Below are 17,211 nucleotides of genomic sequence, written 5' to 3' on the forward strand. Positions count from 1 at the left end.
AATGGCTGTGGTTAGAAATTTTTGTCCCATCAACAGTTTTTGTCTTTGCTTTTAGACAATAAAATACTGAAGCCAACAAAATCTTTTAAGGAAATTACATTTAACAAAGAATAATTTGCTTCAGGATGTGTGGCTATCAACAGTATTTACATGCAGCGTTTCCCCCCTGCTCCTCCCTGCAATAACTAATCGCAGGCCAAAGTGGCGACTGCAGAGCCGTGTTTCTTTATAGGATTCCAAACGAGACTGGATCCTTATCATCTGAGGTCTGTTTGCCTTATTAAGAATGACACGCACAACAGGTCAAGCTTGTTAACGTTGGACTGCCACAAGGGGCAGAAAGGGAAGTTTCACCACAGGATAAAACATATTTGTCCCAATTGAATTACTTGCAGGATTAATGTAAAAGGAAGTGCACATATTTGACAAGATTGACTGAAATGAGTTGATGACATTGATGTAGACATGGGTTATAAGAAGGCTTGATTGATACTCGTTGCAGGCTTTTGTCTATATTAAAATGATTGCGTCTGTTTGAGGGTTTAAGAATATATCGTCATGCATGCGGAGGGACAAAACATCAGGCCTTTTCAAAAAAACAAAAAAAACAATAGTAAGTTGTACTTCTGACTTTGTTAGTTCGACTCTCGACTTTTGCTCCACGCCCTCTGCTTTCTCACATTTGACCTGTAAAGTGAGCATGACTTCCATCAGATAAATTACAAATGACTGCAGTGTTGTGATAACTTCGAGTGACTGTAGTGCCAGATAATGACTTATCTTCCTACTTTATGCGGTTTTAACCTCTCTCCGTGGAGGGGAGGTGAACCGAGTCATGTGGCTGCTGAGGTGTGATAATGCACGGTGTGTTTTTTCTTTCATGTAGGCCTTTCCTCTTTTCTGCTGATAGGATGTGCCTCTGAACCGAGATGCTGGTTCAGATGCTTATCAGATAGGAGCTCCTGCTCATATTGGTCATGCCACGTGAAAAGACGGAGGGATACACATCTCACTTGTGAATGAAAACGAAAAACAAGATAAATGTCTGTCATCAGCTGTCGAATATTGTGTGAACTTGCTTTTAGTGCAGCCAGTGTTGGGTTTGTTAACAGCGGGAAAATGAATCTTTCTGTACTCCTTTTACCCCACAAATGTTACAGTTCTTATCTTCTCTGCCTAAGAGGTTGAGCAGGAAAAGAGTAAACACACAGAGTAGACATGCAGATAAAATAGCCCTGACCTTGCGCTGTTTCTTTCCACTTGAACACAGGAATGTTTGATTGGTTGAAAAAGATGGGTGTGCGTGTTTGTGTGTGTGTGTTAAAAGGGCAATGGGGCCTTCACTGACTCGACGGCTCCAGGAAGGTTAAGGGGTCTGACATGTACAAAATCCGGCTCTGTTTGAGTGGTGCTTTGAGTCAAGTAGAGCCGGATTTTGGTTAACGTGGAAATGATTAGTACTCAGTTAGTGAAGCAACAGAAGATCGACTGATAGCAACTGATTCATCTTGTAGTGATCACTGAAGTGAGCTTAATTGTTTTGTTTTTTTTTCCCTCATGTGTGACAGTCTGATGATTTTCTCAGTTTTATTTCATTGTAATTTCAATGCCTTTGGGATTGGGGACTGATTGTCAGACAAAACAAGTGTTTTTTTGGTGTCGTTGGTGTTGAAACCCAAGCCCAGACTCAGGGATTGCTAATTAACTTGTCTGACTTACAGTGTAAATTGGTGTGAAAACAGCACTCCTTCAAACATGTCACCCATCAACATTCACCTGCCTCATCGGGGCCTCATCCAGTCAGTGCTAAGGAAGCTCCGTTAATGAGTTTAAGCTTCATGTAAAGAGGCTGCACAACACTTCCCATACACATCACATCCCAGTCAGAGCAGCTTCTTACTTCTTCAGTGCGCTTATGATTTTGCCTTCTGTCTCTTGCTGGCTGTATGAATCTACAGCTTTGTCACTATGGCAGTGGGAGCGAGGACAGCGTGGTTGCTTTAGTCTTGTAGTCCTGGCACAGCTTAAAACACAGGCAACTGTAAAACCAAATGTTAAATCTGAAAGACAGCATCTACAGAAATAACCGTTTTGTAAGCCTCACAATGTCCCAGTTATTTAAAAAGCTGCAGGATTTGGTCAAGGCTGACTCCCTTTTGTTTGGAGAGTTTTTTGTCAGCAGGACTAATTTGATTTTATCCAAAGTCCTTTATTAAAATTTGTCACATTTTTGCAGCACGGCAGGACATAAAAACACTCTTTTATTATCAGCAGAGCTGCATGAAAGCGGGTGAATAACTGTTCCTGTCTTTCACTGTGTTTTGACTAAACTCTGTCCTGTTTCTGTTTGTTTTGCAGCAGCGTTCCTCTCTGTATCCATCTGCTCTGATAACCCACCTCGCTGTCCTACATTCCTCTTAGTGGGGAGCTTTAACAGCTCTGTGACAAAATGAAAAAGTGCGACGTGATGAGGACTGATGTGTCTCATACCTGCTCATGAGCCTGTGCAACCTTGTGTGTCCTGTGTCAAAGGCTGAACCTTTTTCTGCTCTGTAAAGTCGAGCAGTTTAATTTAGATAATGTGGCATATGAAGGAAATTAATCGGAGAAAAGCTTCCAGAAAAGTTAGCACTTTGTCCGATGATGAAAAATCTCTCAAGCAGACATACGCTGTCATGTAATCCTGAATGGAAATGGTTGATTCGCACATTTCCTTCCGCCCCCTGTTTGACTTGTCACGGCCTGTGCCATCACGTTATTCTTCACACTGAGTGGACATGCGCACACACACTCACACACAATATCCGAGACGTTGACCTGATTGTGTGCTGCACATGTGACATCCTGGGGCGAGAGACAGAGGGAGACGTGGGAGGTGACTGTAACTGGTGAAGGTCAGCAGACGGCGAGCGGCTCGAGGCCCTGACGGGAATGTGGAGGAGAGTGCGAGACAATTGGTTGTTCACCGTGTTCGCTGTAAAGTCTGGTTTGCTTCGGGGTTTAAACATCGTCACGTTTGTGTAGCTGAACTGTGATTTATGTGGTAAGGAAGGATACTTTCATGGTAAAATAAATGAAAAGCCTACGTTACAAACTGGAAATGTGGGGTTTCAGACAGACGAGCATCTTGCAGGCGGGAACTAAAATGCCGTCCGCTGGGCAATGCATGATCCAGAGACGCTGCAATGCTGCGATTTTGCCCACTTCTTCAATTTGCCTCTCGTGGAAACACAGAACAAATTCAATGGAATACCCCTTTAACCTTACAGACTTTATAGTTTAACTCAAGGTACACTTGTTAGCTTTTTCAGTTTTCATCTGCAGCCTCACAGTCTTCATCAGGAGGATTCTAGAGGTGCTAACAGGTGACACTGTGGCTGGTTTTGGTCAAATGTTTACAGACAGCTTTGAATTTTTGGCAATTTTGATTATAGTGCTTGAAAAATCTGTTTCATCCTAAAAAAAGCAACAACAAAAAAAATCCCAGTATGATTCTAACAAGTTAGAATTCTATCAAGTTACATTGATGAGATATGAAGTAAAGCAACTCACTCATATTGAAGCATTAGCCAACCAGTGTAATCTGTTATTTTAATAAAAAAATAACTTCATTATCACTCAGTAAGTTTCAGACAATTTTTTATTACTTTGTTTGCCTTCCAAGAGTAAAAGATGGCCTACAAAGCTCAGGAGATGATTGTAGAGACTGCATACAGGTGCTACATTCTCTGACATTTATTTTACAGCGTATTTGACATAATATATACTCATTTAATTATACGATATAAAACCTACACCTACATCAAGTACTTAAGAAAAGATGCCAGTATTCAGATTATATAATCTTTTAGGTTATCACAGCATGCAGTTATTTTGGGAGGGATTTACGGTATCATCACGTTGTTTGAATTGAAGAGGAAGCATCTTTTTTTTCCTCTCATCCACACATCCACACTGCAGAGCTTGAAATGATTTCCTCTGCTTCTTGCATTTTCCACGACACTTTGATCCTGCTCCTCTTTGATGCCAGTGAAATCTCAGAGAGAGAGAGAGAGAAGGAAAGCACAAAGAAGCCTGCGCTCATTTACATACAGTACAGAAACAGCATCTAGTACAGCTGAATGCAGATTACTTGGGTGTAGCCTCTGCTCTACAGAATCTGCTTATTAAATATATATGTGGTTTGCTGTATCGGCTCATTGTCGACGTATGAAGCGAGACCCTGGTGTGTGGGAGACAAAGCTTTTTGTCACTGTGACGCTCAGACCCACAAAGTCTCAGACAAAGACACTCTTTCATATACTAAGATGCCTCTGCGGGGAGAATCGCGCGGAAAGAACTGCCGTACTGTAGTTTGGTCGTCTCCCACGTCTCTGCTAATCCTCCGTCTGGCTGACTCAGCCCTCACCTTTTCTCGTTTTGAGATAATTTGCTGACCTCGCGGCAGACGTGGAAGAGATCCTGCTCAGATCCTGAGCGATGAAACTGTCACCGCAAACTGTCCAGCCAGCGTTTGTGATCATGTTGTGGAAGAGATGATTTCCACTTTCCTCTGCTTGGAGTTTAGCCTCAAGACTATCCTAAGTGGGGTGGAGAATTCAACAGCATCTCAGACTACAGCTTCCAAATTCCAGATCGTACACTTGAATCAAAACCTCGCCTCAACAGTTCCAACAAAAACTGAACGTTATAGCCAGGCTGTTGGCTGAAAATGGCTTCTACACATGTTTTTCAGAATTTTCTTTTAATCCTATGATTAGGAAGTGATAAAATGAGGGTTTCATAGGAGAAATGTCTGTTCATCTCACCTTAAAAAATTCAGTATAACAGAGTATTTTGAGTTTGCCCTCCTGATTGTGTTGATTATGATCTGCAACGTCCTCATTTTGAGTGTGGCTGGCAGCCTTTATTGCATGACGTTTCCTCAAATCTCTGTTGCCATAACTGATTTGGCTGATTAACTTTCCTCTTTATGTAGATCGTATATCATAAAATGCCCTTGTTATGGGGATTTAAATGGGAGTGATAAGCTACAAGTTAAAAGAATGTTTCACAGAAATATCTCTGAAGTAGTATTTTTTTTTTGGTTTTCAAATCAAAATCAATGGAATAGTATACTGAAAACGCCTTCCTGTGAGTGAGAAAAGCACAGGAATAAATTATGTTGCGATGTAATGAGAGGGCAGTGTGACAGCCTTCAAGATCCAGTTTTACCCAGCTCACATTCAGAGTTAACAAACATCAGAAAATAAGTTGTTTTCACATGAACACACGATTCTTAAATCCCTTTCCCCGCCCTGAACCCACCTCCCTTATGGCAGCCAATCCCGGCTGAGCATCCAGTGTGTTGTTTACGAGTCTCACGCTACCACGACTAAGCAACAGACCCCCGGGGACGCAGAGGCTGGGACTGGGGGCCGAGTGTTTCTCAATATCTAGAGAAAATAAACAACAACCAAGCCCTGACGCCAGAGGGAAAACTGACATGATTCCCTCCTGATCGCTATTCAAGTGAAGGAATTCCCTCAGTCGTCAGCCAGTCAGAGCATTGTGTTCCAGCCCTGTAATGCCAGTAATCAGATTATCATCTCTTGTAGAGCGGGAGTGGTGAGATTATATGTCATGTCTGCCTGTAAAGTAAACCCTGCAGCGAGCTTTGCAGCTGCACCGTACTGTAGATTGAGCAATAGATTAAAAAAAAAACATTTGCTAAAAAACATTAGGTTGAAAACATTTCTTCCTCTTCCTTGAGGCTGGTTTATTTCATGAAAATATCTGCAGTGGCTGGAAAGTGAGAATAGAAAAGTATTTATAGCAGCTTTTGCGGTCTTTCTGATTGCTGTTTGTGCTCTGCTTTTTTGGTTCGGTTATAACAAACCTCCTACTGTTGAGCAAGATACAGAATGATGTTTTTCTTACTTCATTCAGCGCCGAGTCTCGGATGACGACGTCACGAAGTGTGGTACAAGCGGAGCTCTGTAGAATAAATCAATGGTTAGCATTTAGCAGTAATATAGTAGTAATTAAGGTGGAAAGAGAGACACAAATAATAGTCTTTGAGTCCCCCCCGTCCTGAAGATCACCATCAGTTCTCAGCTGTTCATTACAGACGCCCAAGTGACATTTTAAGACCACAGGCATGATGATGATGATAGAGGACAGTCAGGTGTGCTTGCTCATTTCCATGTGTCTGAATACAGCCCAGATTACATATATTTTCTGTGAGAGAAGAGGATTCAGCCTCAGGTTAGAGCAGAGCGAACAAATAGTGAGCAATCGGCAGGCTTCAACAAGCAAAATGTAAATTTACTTTACAGCTGGTTGATACAGATCCATTGTGATGTTTTTCAAATGGCTTAACTCGTTAAACTTGAACATTCATTGGAGTTTTACAAAGCAAGGTGACATCCTTGTCTTGCTTTTGCTGCCCTGTTGTCCTTTTAAGGGGACCTTGTGGAGTTTTCGACCACCAGCGGGTTCACGTTTTGCTTAGGGACATGCATGCATGGAAAGAGGACTCATACAAATTAAGACTATTTGCACTTTTATTTGCCATTGAGCCTGTGAAAAGTAAATTTGAGTTGGACTCTTCATTAAACATTGATAAAAATAACTGCACTAACTGACCCATGGTCAAAGACTCTCTCTTAGTACACTGCCCTGTGTGACGGGATCTCTGATAATGTCTAAAATCAGTAATTGATTCTTAAGTTTTGGAAGCATCCAGCAGTGTCAACACAGCGTTTTACAAAAGCAAGAATTCTTCAGTGGATGATGATGGAGGCAGTTCAGGCTCATCTGATTCAATGAGAGCGCTGCCTTGCTTCCATAGCTGTTAGTGCACTTGATGAAATCAGTCAACATCAGTGGGTGGCTGACCAAAGGTTCTGAATGGAAATTAAGTCTTTGGCAGCATATACAGGTCAATAAGAGAGAATACAATGTAAAATAAGAAAAAGTTAACCAAATTATATCTTAATTAAAATGTACAAATATCCTCACATAGATCAGTCAAACATGAATACTTCATCTAAAAGTCGGCGCATTGCTGTGAGAAAGTAATTGGAGAAAAATAAAGTCTGTAAAGTTCATTAATTATTTGGCTGAATTATATCATTTCCTTGTGACCAGATGGCAGATGTTCTCTGGCACTTTGCCTTTCTGCGTCTTGGGGGAATCACTGATGTTTTCAGTTTGGTACATCAGTACAAAGATCAATGATTCTATGTTCTCCATATCTGTAGAGCAAATGTTTTATTGATCCTCGTTAGGAAATCTCAAAGATGTCAGAGGTCAGGGTCTAGTGGAAAAAGAAGTATGGAAAAACCTGGCATAGCTAAACCTTGTAAATCCCGGGACAACGATTGAATTGAGTGTTTGGTACTGCTGTTCTCTGGAAATGACGCCAATTCTTCACTAATTTCAAAAGATGCGGGATTAGTACTAATCGGGAGCATTGCATCATGTTTAACCCTCATTAGCGATGAACTTTTAACCTAAGCACAGTCTCCCTACTCAGTGCACCACTACCTCTGCTGCATAAAAGTATCAGGAGGTTACATTAGGTCAGCCCACCTGAGGCTGTAATATCCTGTGATGAGCTGTCTTCTCTTCAGTTCTTTGCTGCTGTTGCATAAACGCCGATGGAGCCCCCAGAGCTGTCCGTGTCTGCCAGATTATAGGCCCAGCCGCTGCCTCCTCACGCCACTCTGCTTCTTTCTTATCTTTGTAGTCCTTGGAGCCCCGGTGACACCTCCTCCATCTTGTGTCCCACGTCTCATCTCTGTAAATCCCTCATCCACAATCCCCCTCACTTCTCCCTCTCCGTGTCCTGCTAATCCATTCACTCTTTGCACTGCTCATCCCATCGCCCCTCTTTCCCCTCCATCATCATGCTGTAGCTTGGGGATTATCATCCATCCATCCTCACTGGTGCATTCTTATGTGCTAATGGATTGAAAACTGATTTCGATGGCGTTTACACAAAAATGATGCCCCGTAAACTTTTTTGTTAATGGAGCTGCTATTGTCAGATTTCTGTGAATGGATTATATGGAGCTTTTAGCAGATATTATGGTCACAGCAGGGGTGAAGTCTAATAATTTCAGACATACTTAAGTGAGTGATCGGTAATGCTCTCCTGCCGTGTTTTTTACAGTGCAGAAATTACATGCACAATCAACAGATATCTTCAGGACACACCAACCTAAGCTGTGATAGCAGGCCCAGCAGGGTGTCTTCGTACCTCAGTTATACTGTGATAAGAAATTGTGTTGTTATAGTTCTTGTATTTGAGCTGCTAAATTGAAATAATGAATATTTTTTTTTTTTTTAGTATTATCTTTGGATCAAATGACTGCAGGTATATAAAAGGTTTCATTGTAGTCGTGAACCCTCAGATAATCGCCACCCAACTCTGCTGTTCCCCTCAGCTCTGCAGAGCCTTTTAGCTCTTTTAGCACCTCGTTTTGGTTAACTTTTAGTGCTGTCATAAATTTGTTACCACAAAGCAGACAAACTCAACGACTAGCTGAAGTGTTTAGAATCTAAAGAGCCTCAGGAATGGGTGGAGACAATAAGCAGTGCTAAAAGTGAGAGTAAATAATGGGCTCAAATGATGACTCCTTGTCAGGAAGTGTAAATAAGCAACAGTGTTGTGTTCACTTGTTACTGCTGCCTGAAGGAAATCAGTTAATGCAAGTCTAATGTTGTCTCAAAGTATAAACTTCGGACAGCCATAAGTGCCATATGTGTTTCCTTCTGCCCCCTGTAGGTGAGCCAAGGTAATGTCCCGGGTGTGGAAAGTGCCTCTCTGGCCATGGACACAGAGGAGGGCGTGGAGGTGGTGTGGAACGAAGTGCTCTTCTCTGACAAGAAGGTCTTCAAAGCACAGGAGGTATTGTGGCTCTTATTCTCCACAACCAAGATGATCTGTAATTACATATATTACATTATTATATTATATTTAATTATTCAGCAGCTAAATTAGTGTGTTGAAATAGACACCACGATACTTGTACAGGAACGGGGTCATCCATTGACATAATATTTGTTACATTTCAAAGTCACAGGTTTTTTTTCTGCTACTTAAGACATTGTCTGTATCTTATTTTTAAGATACAGTTTATTAACTTACATTTTCTCCATACATTTTACGGTCCAGATTGTATTTTGTTGGGAGGGTTTGCCTTCAGCGATTTCTGTGATGGCTTTCTTGCTATCAGCTATCCAAGTGTTTTAATGAGATTTTCATCCTGTGCTGTAAGTTCATTGGGGATTTTAAAATGGTGTAATGGAACAAAAGAGCTATCAATTTTCGTCCTGATTTTCTCGCAATCTATTTAGCAGTCTCTTGCCAATTTAACAAAAGAACAAGTCTGATAATAAAATCTGAAAATGTTCTGCACTTACTCTTTTCTATGATTATGTCTATTTTTGTTGTATTGTTGAGCCAGCCATAAAATGTCAAAAAATAGTGGATAACTACAATTTTCAAGAGTCTAAGTTGACATGTTAGAATTGCTCATTTTGTTTTGACGAATATGCCAAAACCAAAACCAAAAGATGTTCAGTTAAGTTGTCCAGGAGAAATACTTGTTGGGTCCACGATGTGATGTGAGGATGTGAACCGCCTTTGCTGTATGTTTTTTGTAGGAGAAGATCAAGGAGATGTTTGAGAACCTGATGCAGGTCGAACACCCCAACATTGTGAAGTTTCACAAGTACTGGCTGGACATGAAAGAGAGTCAGGCTCGGGTATATATGTATATATATTATCTTCTTTAGTCTTTCTGCCTCTATCACACACTTTTGACACCCTGACATTTTCCCCTCCTCCATCTGTGACCCACAGGTTATATTCATTACAGAATACATGTCGTCGGGCAGCCTCAAGCAGTTTCTGAAGAAAACTAAGAAGAACCACAAGACCATGAATGTGAAGGTCAGCGTTGGTCTCATACATTATTGCTTTGTTTGCTTTCTCTGGATGTTTTATGGTGGTGGCACGGGGTACTGCAGTCCAGTCAGAATCCAGATCCATATTTCCCACAGGATTATGGATTATGTAACAGGACACCCTGGTGGCTCAGTTGGCTCAGACAAATATCTCATCCTCTCTCTTTATTCTCTTCTGTCTTCAACACACTTCAACACTCTTTCAATACTGCAATATCATAATTTGAAAAAAAAAAGTTCATCGTATTTGGTTTTCCTCATACATCATTGAGAATGAGGGAGAAATAATGTATTGGACTTTATTATAATGCAGTGTAAATTTGACGATATGCTCTCATATGGCACAAATGTATGTCTTTAGAGGACTCATGTTGCTCTGTTAAACTATATTCTAGGCCTGGAAAAGATGGTGTACCCAGATTCTCTCTGCCCTCAGGTACTGACTGATTTCTCCCTCAGGATTTTATCATGAGAGATTTCTATTAACAAAACCACCACATTAACTAGATGTTTTATTCTTTGCTGGCAGTTATTTGCACTCTTGCGACCCACCAATAATCCATGGCAACCTGACATGCGACACCATTTTCATTCAGCACAACGGCCTCATCAAGATCGGCTCAGGTCTGCTCCCAGCAGGGCTTTTTTTGTTACTACAACCGGCACTGGCCACACATATTGTGGATTGTGGAGAATATTGATTTCTGGATTCACCAAATGAATCTCTGCAGTTTTACTAAAGAGAATAAGTATCTCAATTATGTTTAATTTTTCTTTCCACAGTGTGGCATCGGCTATTTGTTAATGGTAAGGAATGGATACTTTTGTTGGTGATATGTTTTCATTGGTGTCATATCAAGCCTCCAGTTTATTCCAGCTAATCTATCTGTGTTGTCTGTCTTTTCTCTGATTAGTGTTTCCAGATGCCAGTGTCCAGGGGAAAGGGAGGCAACATCGCGATGAGCAGAGGAATCTTCATTTCTTTGCTCCAGAATATGGAGGTGGGTGTGACGGAGAGAAGTCTGTGTGCAGCTTGAGTTCTGTCAAATCCACCTTTATTCATTCTTGGCTGAAAGATTCACCCCAAAGTGAAAAAAACAAAATCAGTCACTACCTCCTTTGTTTAATGCAGTGCTTCTCAAATAGTGGGGCGCGCCCCCCTGGGGGGGCGCGGTGCGATGCCAGGGGGGGCGCGTGTGACCCTGGGGAACATGCTTTTTTTGCCGTACTAGAATAAAGTGTAATTGCACATCCACCACAGTAGTTGGCAGTGGCGCTCTCATTGTCAGAGTGTGCGCAGGGAGTATTAGCTCTATGGTGTAGCGGCTTTTTTGCACCGAGCAGGCGATATGAAGTGCAGTAAGCGAACCCTTAAGAGACAACATGAAGACATTTTTAACAGGGATGAGAAGAAAGGCGGAGAGAGACGAAGATAATGAGACAAAAGTAACTCACCCGAAAGCTAAGACGAGGAAATATGACGAAGCATATGTAGCGCTTGGCTTCACTGTGACTACAGTGGGAGACGACAGACCGGTGTGTTTACTGTCTAAAAATGTTGGCAGCGGACAGCATGAAGCCAAATAAATTAAGGTCCCACTTGAAGACATTACATCCCAATCATGCTGATAAGCCGCTGGAGTTTTTTCAGCCAAAACGTGCCGAATATTGCCAACAATCATCCCGCTTTGTGAATGCTACTTCAGTAAACCAGCGAGAATTGTTAGCATCCTATTATTACATATTATTAAATATTATTACATATTTTTATTACTATTATTTATAGTCGTGGGGGGGGGGGGGGGGCGAATTGTTTTCTACTTGCTGGGGGGGGGCGCAACAGAAAATAATTGAGAAGCACTGGTTTAATGTGACTTTAAACTCCGCTGATGTTTGTTAAATGACCAACCAAACAGCAAGTCAGCCCCAGTTGCTCCGTGTCACCCTTTTCCCACCGCATCAACTTTTATTAGTTAACTATTTAGAGACATTTTCTTTTCTACTCTCTTCAGAGCTGTAAAACGTTCTCAGTCTGAGCTACACAAGTTAACTAAGACTAAATAACCATAACTTGGGGTACCTTCTGCTTAATGTATGTCTCACTACAATCATCTTTTGCTCCTCCTTTTATGTTTCTAGCTGGCGAAGATGATTACAGCATAGACATTTTCTCCTTTGGCATCTGTGCTCTAGAGGTGAGAGAAACAAATCTGCAAATTTTCCCTCTGTGTGTGTGTGTGATTGTGTTAACAGGTTATTTGTACTCCTAGATGGCAGTATTAGAAATCCAGGCCAATGGAGATAGCGCTGTGTCCAAGGAGGCCATCGCCAATGCAGGTCAATCTCTGGAAGACCCTCTCATGAGAGTGAGTCTCAAAAATACTTCCATGTCCTAAATATGCAGCAGTTTAACCAAGGAAACATGGAAATAAAGACAAAACTGTCCCACACTACTGTATTAACACTTGCCCACACACATCACCACCTTACCTCTACAGGTTTATTTCATACAACATGCAGAGACCGTGTACAGTTTCAGAGTGAAGGTTTCAGTAAAACATGTCATATTCAGAGCACAGTGATGCCCAGTGAACTGGGTCATACTGTGCAATCATGTAGTGATGTTTTGGACTCAGAGTCTTGTTGCTTCCTGCAGGAGTTCACCCAGTCATGTTTGCGTCTCGAAGCCAAGCTCCGTCCTACGGCTCACGACCTTCTGTTCCACCGAGTCTTGTTCGAGGTCCACTCCCTCAAACTGCTCGCCGCCCACTGCCTCATCAACAACCAGTGTGAGCTTCTCATCTCCACACTGCGAGCTTACCGCACCTCCTCTTTCCATCCCCGTGGCGATATTTGCTTGTTCCTACATGCAGAAGATCAGTTTTATCTCTTCCAAGTGTTTGCCAGGCTGGTTTTAGAATAAACCAAAAGTGTGTTTCTGTCTCATGCAAAATTCATCTGGGGACCCAGTGTCATTTATCATGGGTTATTAAATATATTTGCTAGCCTTAACATGCAGTTGTGTAGTTGATGGTTTACTAACATCCAAACATGTCGTGTGTATACAGATTTGCTTCCAGAAAACTGTGTGGAGGAGAAAACCAAGTCCTTTGACCCCAATGCTGTCATGGCAGAGATTAAACATGAAGACAGACAGGGAGTTCAGCTCAAGTAAAGCACCTCATATCGTTGGTTAATACCCTCTGACACGTCACGCGCAACACACTCACTGACTTTTCTTATGTGTTTCCTCCAATAGATACTCCCACGTGTCGCCTCTGGAACTCGATAAGTTTCTAGAAGATGTCAAGTGAGTGGAAATACAGTTCATGATGCATTTTGTGTGTAGTGATTAGTCTGCGATGGCAGCATCGTGTTTCACGTCCTTTCCTCTTTCAAGGAATGGGATTTACCCCTTGATGAACTTTGCCTCGTCCCGGCCTCATCCCGTCCCCCGAGCCCTGTCCTTGTCACAGGAGCAGGTTGAAACAGTCAAGACGCCGACTCCTGAACCCCAAGAGACAGAAACCAGGAAGGTTAGATGTTCAGACACAATCTGGCTGTATGTCTTTTTTTCTCTGAGGTTCTATATTTTGATTGTTTTCTGGTTTCCCCACAAATTGAATAAGATTTTAGGTAAGTGTTGTTGCTCAGGTAAAATACATAACAAGCTTGTGTGCATCATTTATTATTATGAGGATGCCTGTTTATTATCACTCAAAACATATTTATTATATTTTTTACTGTGTCCATATTTTGTCACATTCATTAACCTCCTGTTAATGTGTTTTGGGTCTTTTGGGGCTGCAGGTTGTTCAGATGCACTGTAATTTGGAGTCGAATGAAGAAGGGACCAAAACTCATGTGAGTCACATAGTATTACAGGTACTAATCAAGCATACTGGTTTTATTGGCAGTACTAACTCTGCATCTGTGGAGTACAACATTTATTTTAGAAGACGGTCAGTTATTTAAATGTAACTTTTGATCTCTCCCCAGCTTTCTTTGTTTCTGAAGATGGATGACAAACTTCATAGACAGCTTAGCTGTGACATTCTTCCAAGTAAGTAATAATATATGATGACGTTGCTGTGTATTTTCCTGTTGTCTACAAACTCCATGAGAAGACCAAATCCACCAAAGCATCTGTCTCTCATTACTTCCTGACTTTCCCAGCCCTTCTGAAGCTCTCAGTGCAAAACTTATTTTCATAAAAGAAGTGAACACTGTAGTTTTAAGGAAATGTTTCTTAAAACAGTAAACAATGCATTTGTTCAGACTGCTTTCAGTGGGAGATTTGGTTTGCTTGTGAAAGCACAGGATGGTGTATGTGAAAATGGTTCTAATGGAAAGTTAAACTGCTGTGCTCATGCTTATGGTCATTATGGAACATATCACCTTGTGGAAGAGTGTGGCTCAGTAATGTGTTTTTAATAGTTTCTGGACCAAAATGGAGTTCTGTGACACATAAAAAGCTACAGTATATCAAGGTTTGGATACACTGTTAATCCAATCAAATCATTGTTTGTTTTGGTCTTCTTATGGATTTGTTATACAATAAGAAAACAAGAGAGTAATCCTTCAAAAAATATTATATTGGTACATGTTTATTGTAGATTTTGACACTGAAATATTTGAAACTTTCAGCTGACACCTCTAAAGACCTTGCCAGTGAACTCGTTCACTACGCCTTCATAAATGAGGTAGATATAAAAGTGTCTTTATTTTTTGTTCCTGATCAACAGCACTTTGCTTTTTGCGTTTTTAAACTCGTGAAGCAGTATTGGCGCTTTATATATGGTGTCATATACAGAGTACCCTGTGTTCTCTGTAGGAGGACAGTGAGAAGGTAGCAGGATTCCTGGAGGACGCAATCAGTCGACACCGGGTCCGAGCGCTCGCCTCTGGGAGCACACAGTGAGGAGGGGTCATGACAGCGGCTGGCCCTGACAGAGGGGCCTGGCGTTGACTACGCGGATCGAAAAAAGGGAGTGGGCAGCGGACAGGATCACACAGCCAGGAAGTGAGAGAGCGATGGGTGCTGACCCAGCTGGGGATAAAAAGGGGGAAAATACAGCAGGAAGCTGGGCTTTGACAGTCAGTAAATCATCCCAGAGAGAAGGAGGAAACGTCAGAACTGAGAAAAGAGCCGAAGGCACAGCTGGTTGGAGGGCCAGAGGCTGTGTTTAGCAATCCCGCAAGGCAGTGGAAGATTGACAAACTCCCTGCCTAAAAGGGCTATCATGCCTTAAGATATCTTGTCAGCTTAGGTTTTCCATAATGCCACTATTCAAAATGGATATGTTTTACTTTCAAATGCAGCAGTTGTGTTTTCAGGACGTTTTATTCTTCATAAGCCTTGTTTGCACTCCAGTGTTAACTTTGATTGGTGATTATTTACTTTGACTTGTAAACAAAGGAATGTCCTCAAACCTCTCTGTCCCTCACAAGCTAGAACCTTCAGTTTCTTAACGTTTTGTGAATTTAACAATCCGTCCGACATGCACTGTTAATACTCATTCAGTTGACTTATTTATTTCTGTTTAACTGTGAACAATAGAAGCTTTGCACAGACCTGTTTTTTGGCTTCATTTTTCATGACCTGCAAAGTGAACATGCTTCACTGCACACATGGATTAAAGGCTACTCTTCCCAGAGCTAAACACACCATGCCTCAATGTTGTGGCAAGCAATGAGATGATGCCTCTCTTCTAGCCTCTAGTGCTCTTAAGGGATTTCCTTGTGAAAGTGTTCTGAAAGCCAAAGACTTGACAAGTGCCTGATATGGCAATGTACTTTGGACAAAATTTCCTAATGAAATGGCATCGTACGCAACAAAGCAATTTGAAATTTATCTTATTCAGGCTGACTTTTCCAGTTTCGAAACCAGATTTATTAATTTTGGCGAGTTCCCACATCTTATCATAAATTCACATAGTCAGCCAACATGCAATAATGTTTTCTGCTGCACTCAAATAGTTTGGAAAGAGTTGCAGCTTGTGTACAAAAATTGGAATACATCACATGAAGCTTAGGAGGTAATGTCACAGTCCTTTATAAATGGGAAGAATAAAAATCAGCATATTACTGATAAATATTTCTGCTGTACTTATTTTTGCGGTAATTCCCAAATTATCTGAGTATACTTTCTAACACTAAATTGTTTTATAAGTACATCTAGAGGTGTTTTCAAGGAAAAATCTACCCAAAAATCAAGAATGTATTGTTTTCGAAATCAGCAAGTGTTAACCTATGGAAGTTACCATGGGCTGCAGGGGAATAAAACAATCTCTGATAGAAGAGTGGAATACTTTGCTTTGAACATGTTCATTCCCCAGTATCACTTCCACTGTAGGACAGCATTGACTTTGGAACTCACTGCACTGCAGCCCACACAAATACAAAAATAGAATACATGCCCTCATCTCTGCCAGATTTTCTTGTCAAGAACAGAATCTTGGCACTATAATAAAAAGATACCACTTGGGTGGATTTTTCCTTAACAAAATTGGACAGCAAAAATAATAGCAGTAAATTGTCTGATTGGTCGTCAGCAGTATACTCTTATTTGTCAGACTCAGCTCAGCTTCATTTGTTTGCCGGGGTCGGTAAGGTTGCGATTTCATAACAGTTACACTGCTGTACAGTCCTTGCTTACGGTACTTACTTACTCTACTCAGTGTCAAACCTTCTTATTGGTGTATCTCTGAAGACAGGAGTCCCAGACTTTCACCTACCAGAGGTTTTGGTGTATATATTTGTTTGTTGCTACTAAAGAGGTTTAGACAAAATCTCAATGCCAAGCAATGCCACTATTGCTCTCATTTGATCTAATAAGCTGCATGTCTTAATAGCCTGCAACCATTAAAAACTTTGCATTTTGCCTTTGTCAGTCACAGTTAAGTTCCAGAGAGGACCTGACCAAGAAAATGAATGTTTAGACTGTGCAAACATGAAAACAAAACACCCATATCAGTCTTATTTAATGTCATATGACTTTTCTTCCTGTGAATCTGTTGAATGAAACTTGCCTTTGGATGTGCTCTACTTAAAACCTTTGTTAAATATTGTAGCTATTGCAATTAAATAAATGACAATAAAAAACGTGTGACATGTTGCTTATGTGTGAACTTATTTTATTAAATAACAATGAATAAAAATGAATTCTGTTGCAGATTTAGTAGGTATTTCCAGTGTCCTGGTAATACAAATTCTGATGATAAAAGGACAAAAGCGTCTCTCATATAAGTAAAC

At 41.1% G+C, this 17,211-nt stretch overlaps 1 protein-coding gene across 1 annotated transcript in view; it reads left to right on the plus strand.

Moving 5' to 3' along the window:
* The window catches only part of nrbp2b (nuclear receptor binding protein 2b), a 31,100-nt gene extending 14,025 nt beyond the window's left edge, over nucleotides 1–17,075 (plus strand). The window contains exons 2-18 of the mRNA XM_046370804.1: nucleotides 8,774–8,896; nucleotides 9,655–9,756; nucleotides 9,854–9,943; nucleotides 10,353–10,393; nucleotides 10,487–10,581; nucleotides 10,741–10,764; nucleotides 10,872–10,958; nucleotides 12,097–12,152; nucleotides 12,228–12,323; nucleotides 12,614–12,746; nucleotides 13,026–13,128; nucleotides 13,217–13,267; nucleotides 13,358–13,493; nucleotides 13,768–13,821; nucleotides 13,957–14,020; nucleotides 14,605–14,660; nucleotides 14,792–17,075. Of these exons, the coding sequence (XP_046226760.1) occupies nucleotides 8,774–8,896; nucleotides 9,655–9,756; nucleotides 9,854–9,943; nucleotides 10,353–10,393; nucleotides 10,487–10,581; nucleotides 10,741–10,764; nucleotides 10,872–10,958; nucleotides 12,097–12,152; nucleotides 12,228–12,323; nucleotides 12,614–12,746; nucleotides 13,026–13,128; nucleotides 13,217–13,267; nucleotides 13,358–13,493; nucleotides 13,768–13,821; nucleotides 13,957–14,020; nucleotides 14,605–14,660; nucleotides 14,792–14,878 (1,398 nt within the window). The 3' untranslated portion in view covers nucleotides 14,879–17,075. The remainder of the gene's footprint in view (nucleotides 1–8,773; nucleotides 8,897–9,654; nucleotides 9,757–9,853; nucleotides 9,944–10,352; nucleotides 10,394–10,486; nucleotides 10,582–10,740; nucleotides 10,765–10,871; nucleotides 10,959–12,096; nucleotides 12,153–12,227; nucleotides 12,324–12,613; nucleotides 12,747–13,025; nucleotides 13,129–13,216; nucleotides 13,268–13,357; nucleotides 13,494–13,767; nucleotides 13,822–13,956; nucleotides 14,021–14,604; nucleotides 14,661–14,791) is intronic.
* Nucleotides 17,076–17,211: the final 136 nt, after the last annotated feature.

This window comes from Scatophagus argus, chromosome 18, assembly GCF_020382885.2.
Source record: "Scatophagus argus isolate fScaArg1 chromosome 18, fScaArg1.pri, whole genome shotgun sequence".
NCBI lineage: Eukaryota > Metazoa > Chordata > Actinopteri > Scatophagidae > Scatophagus > Scatophagus argus.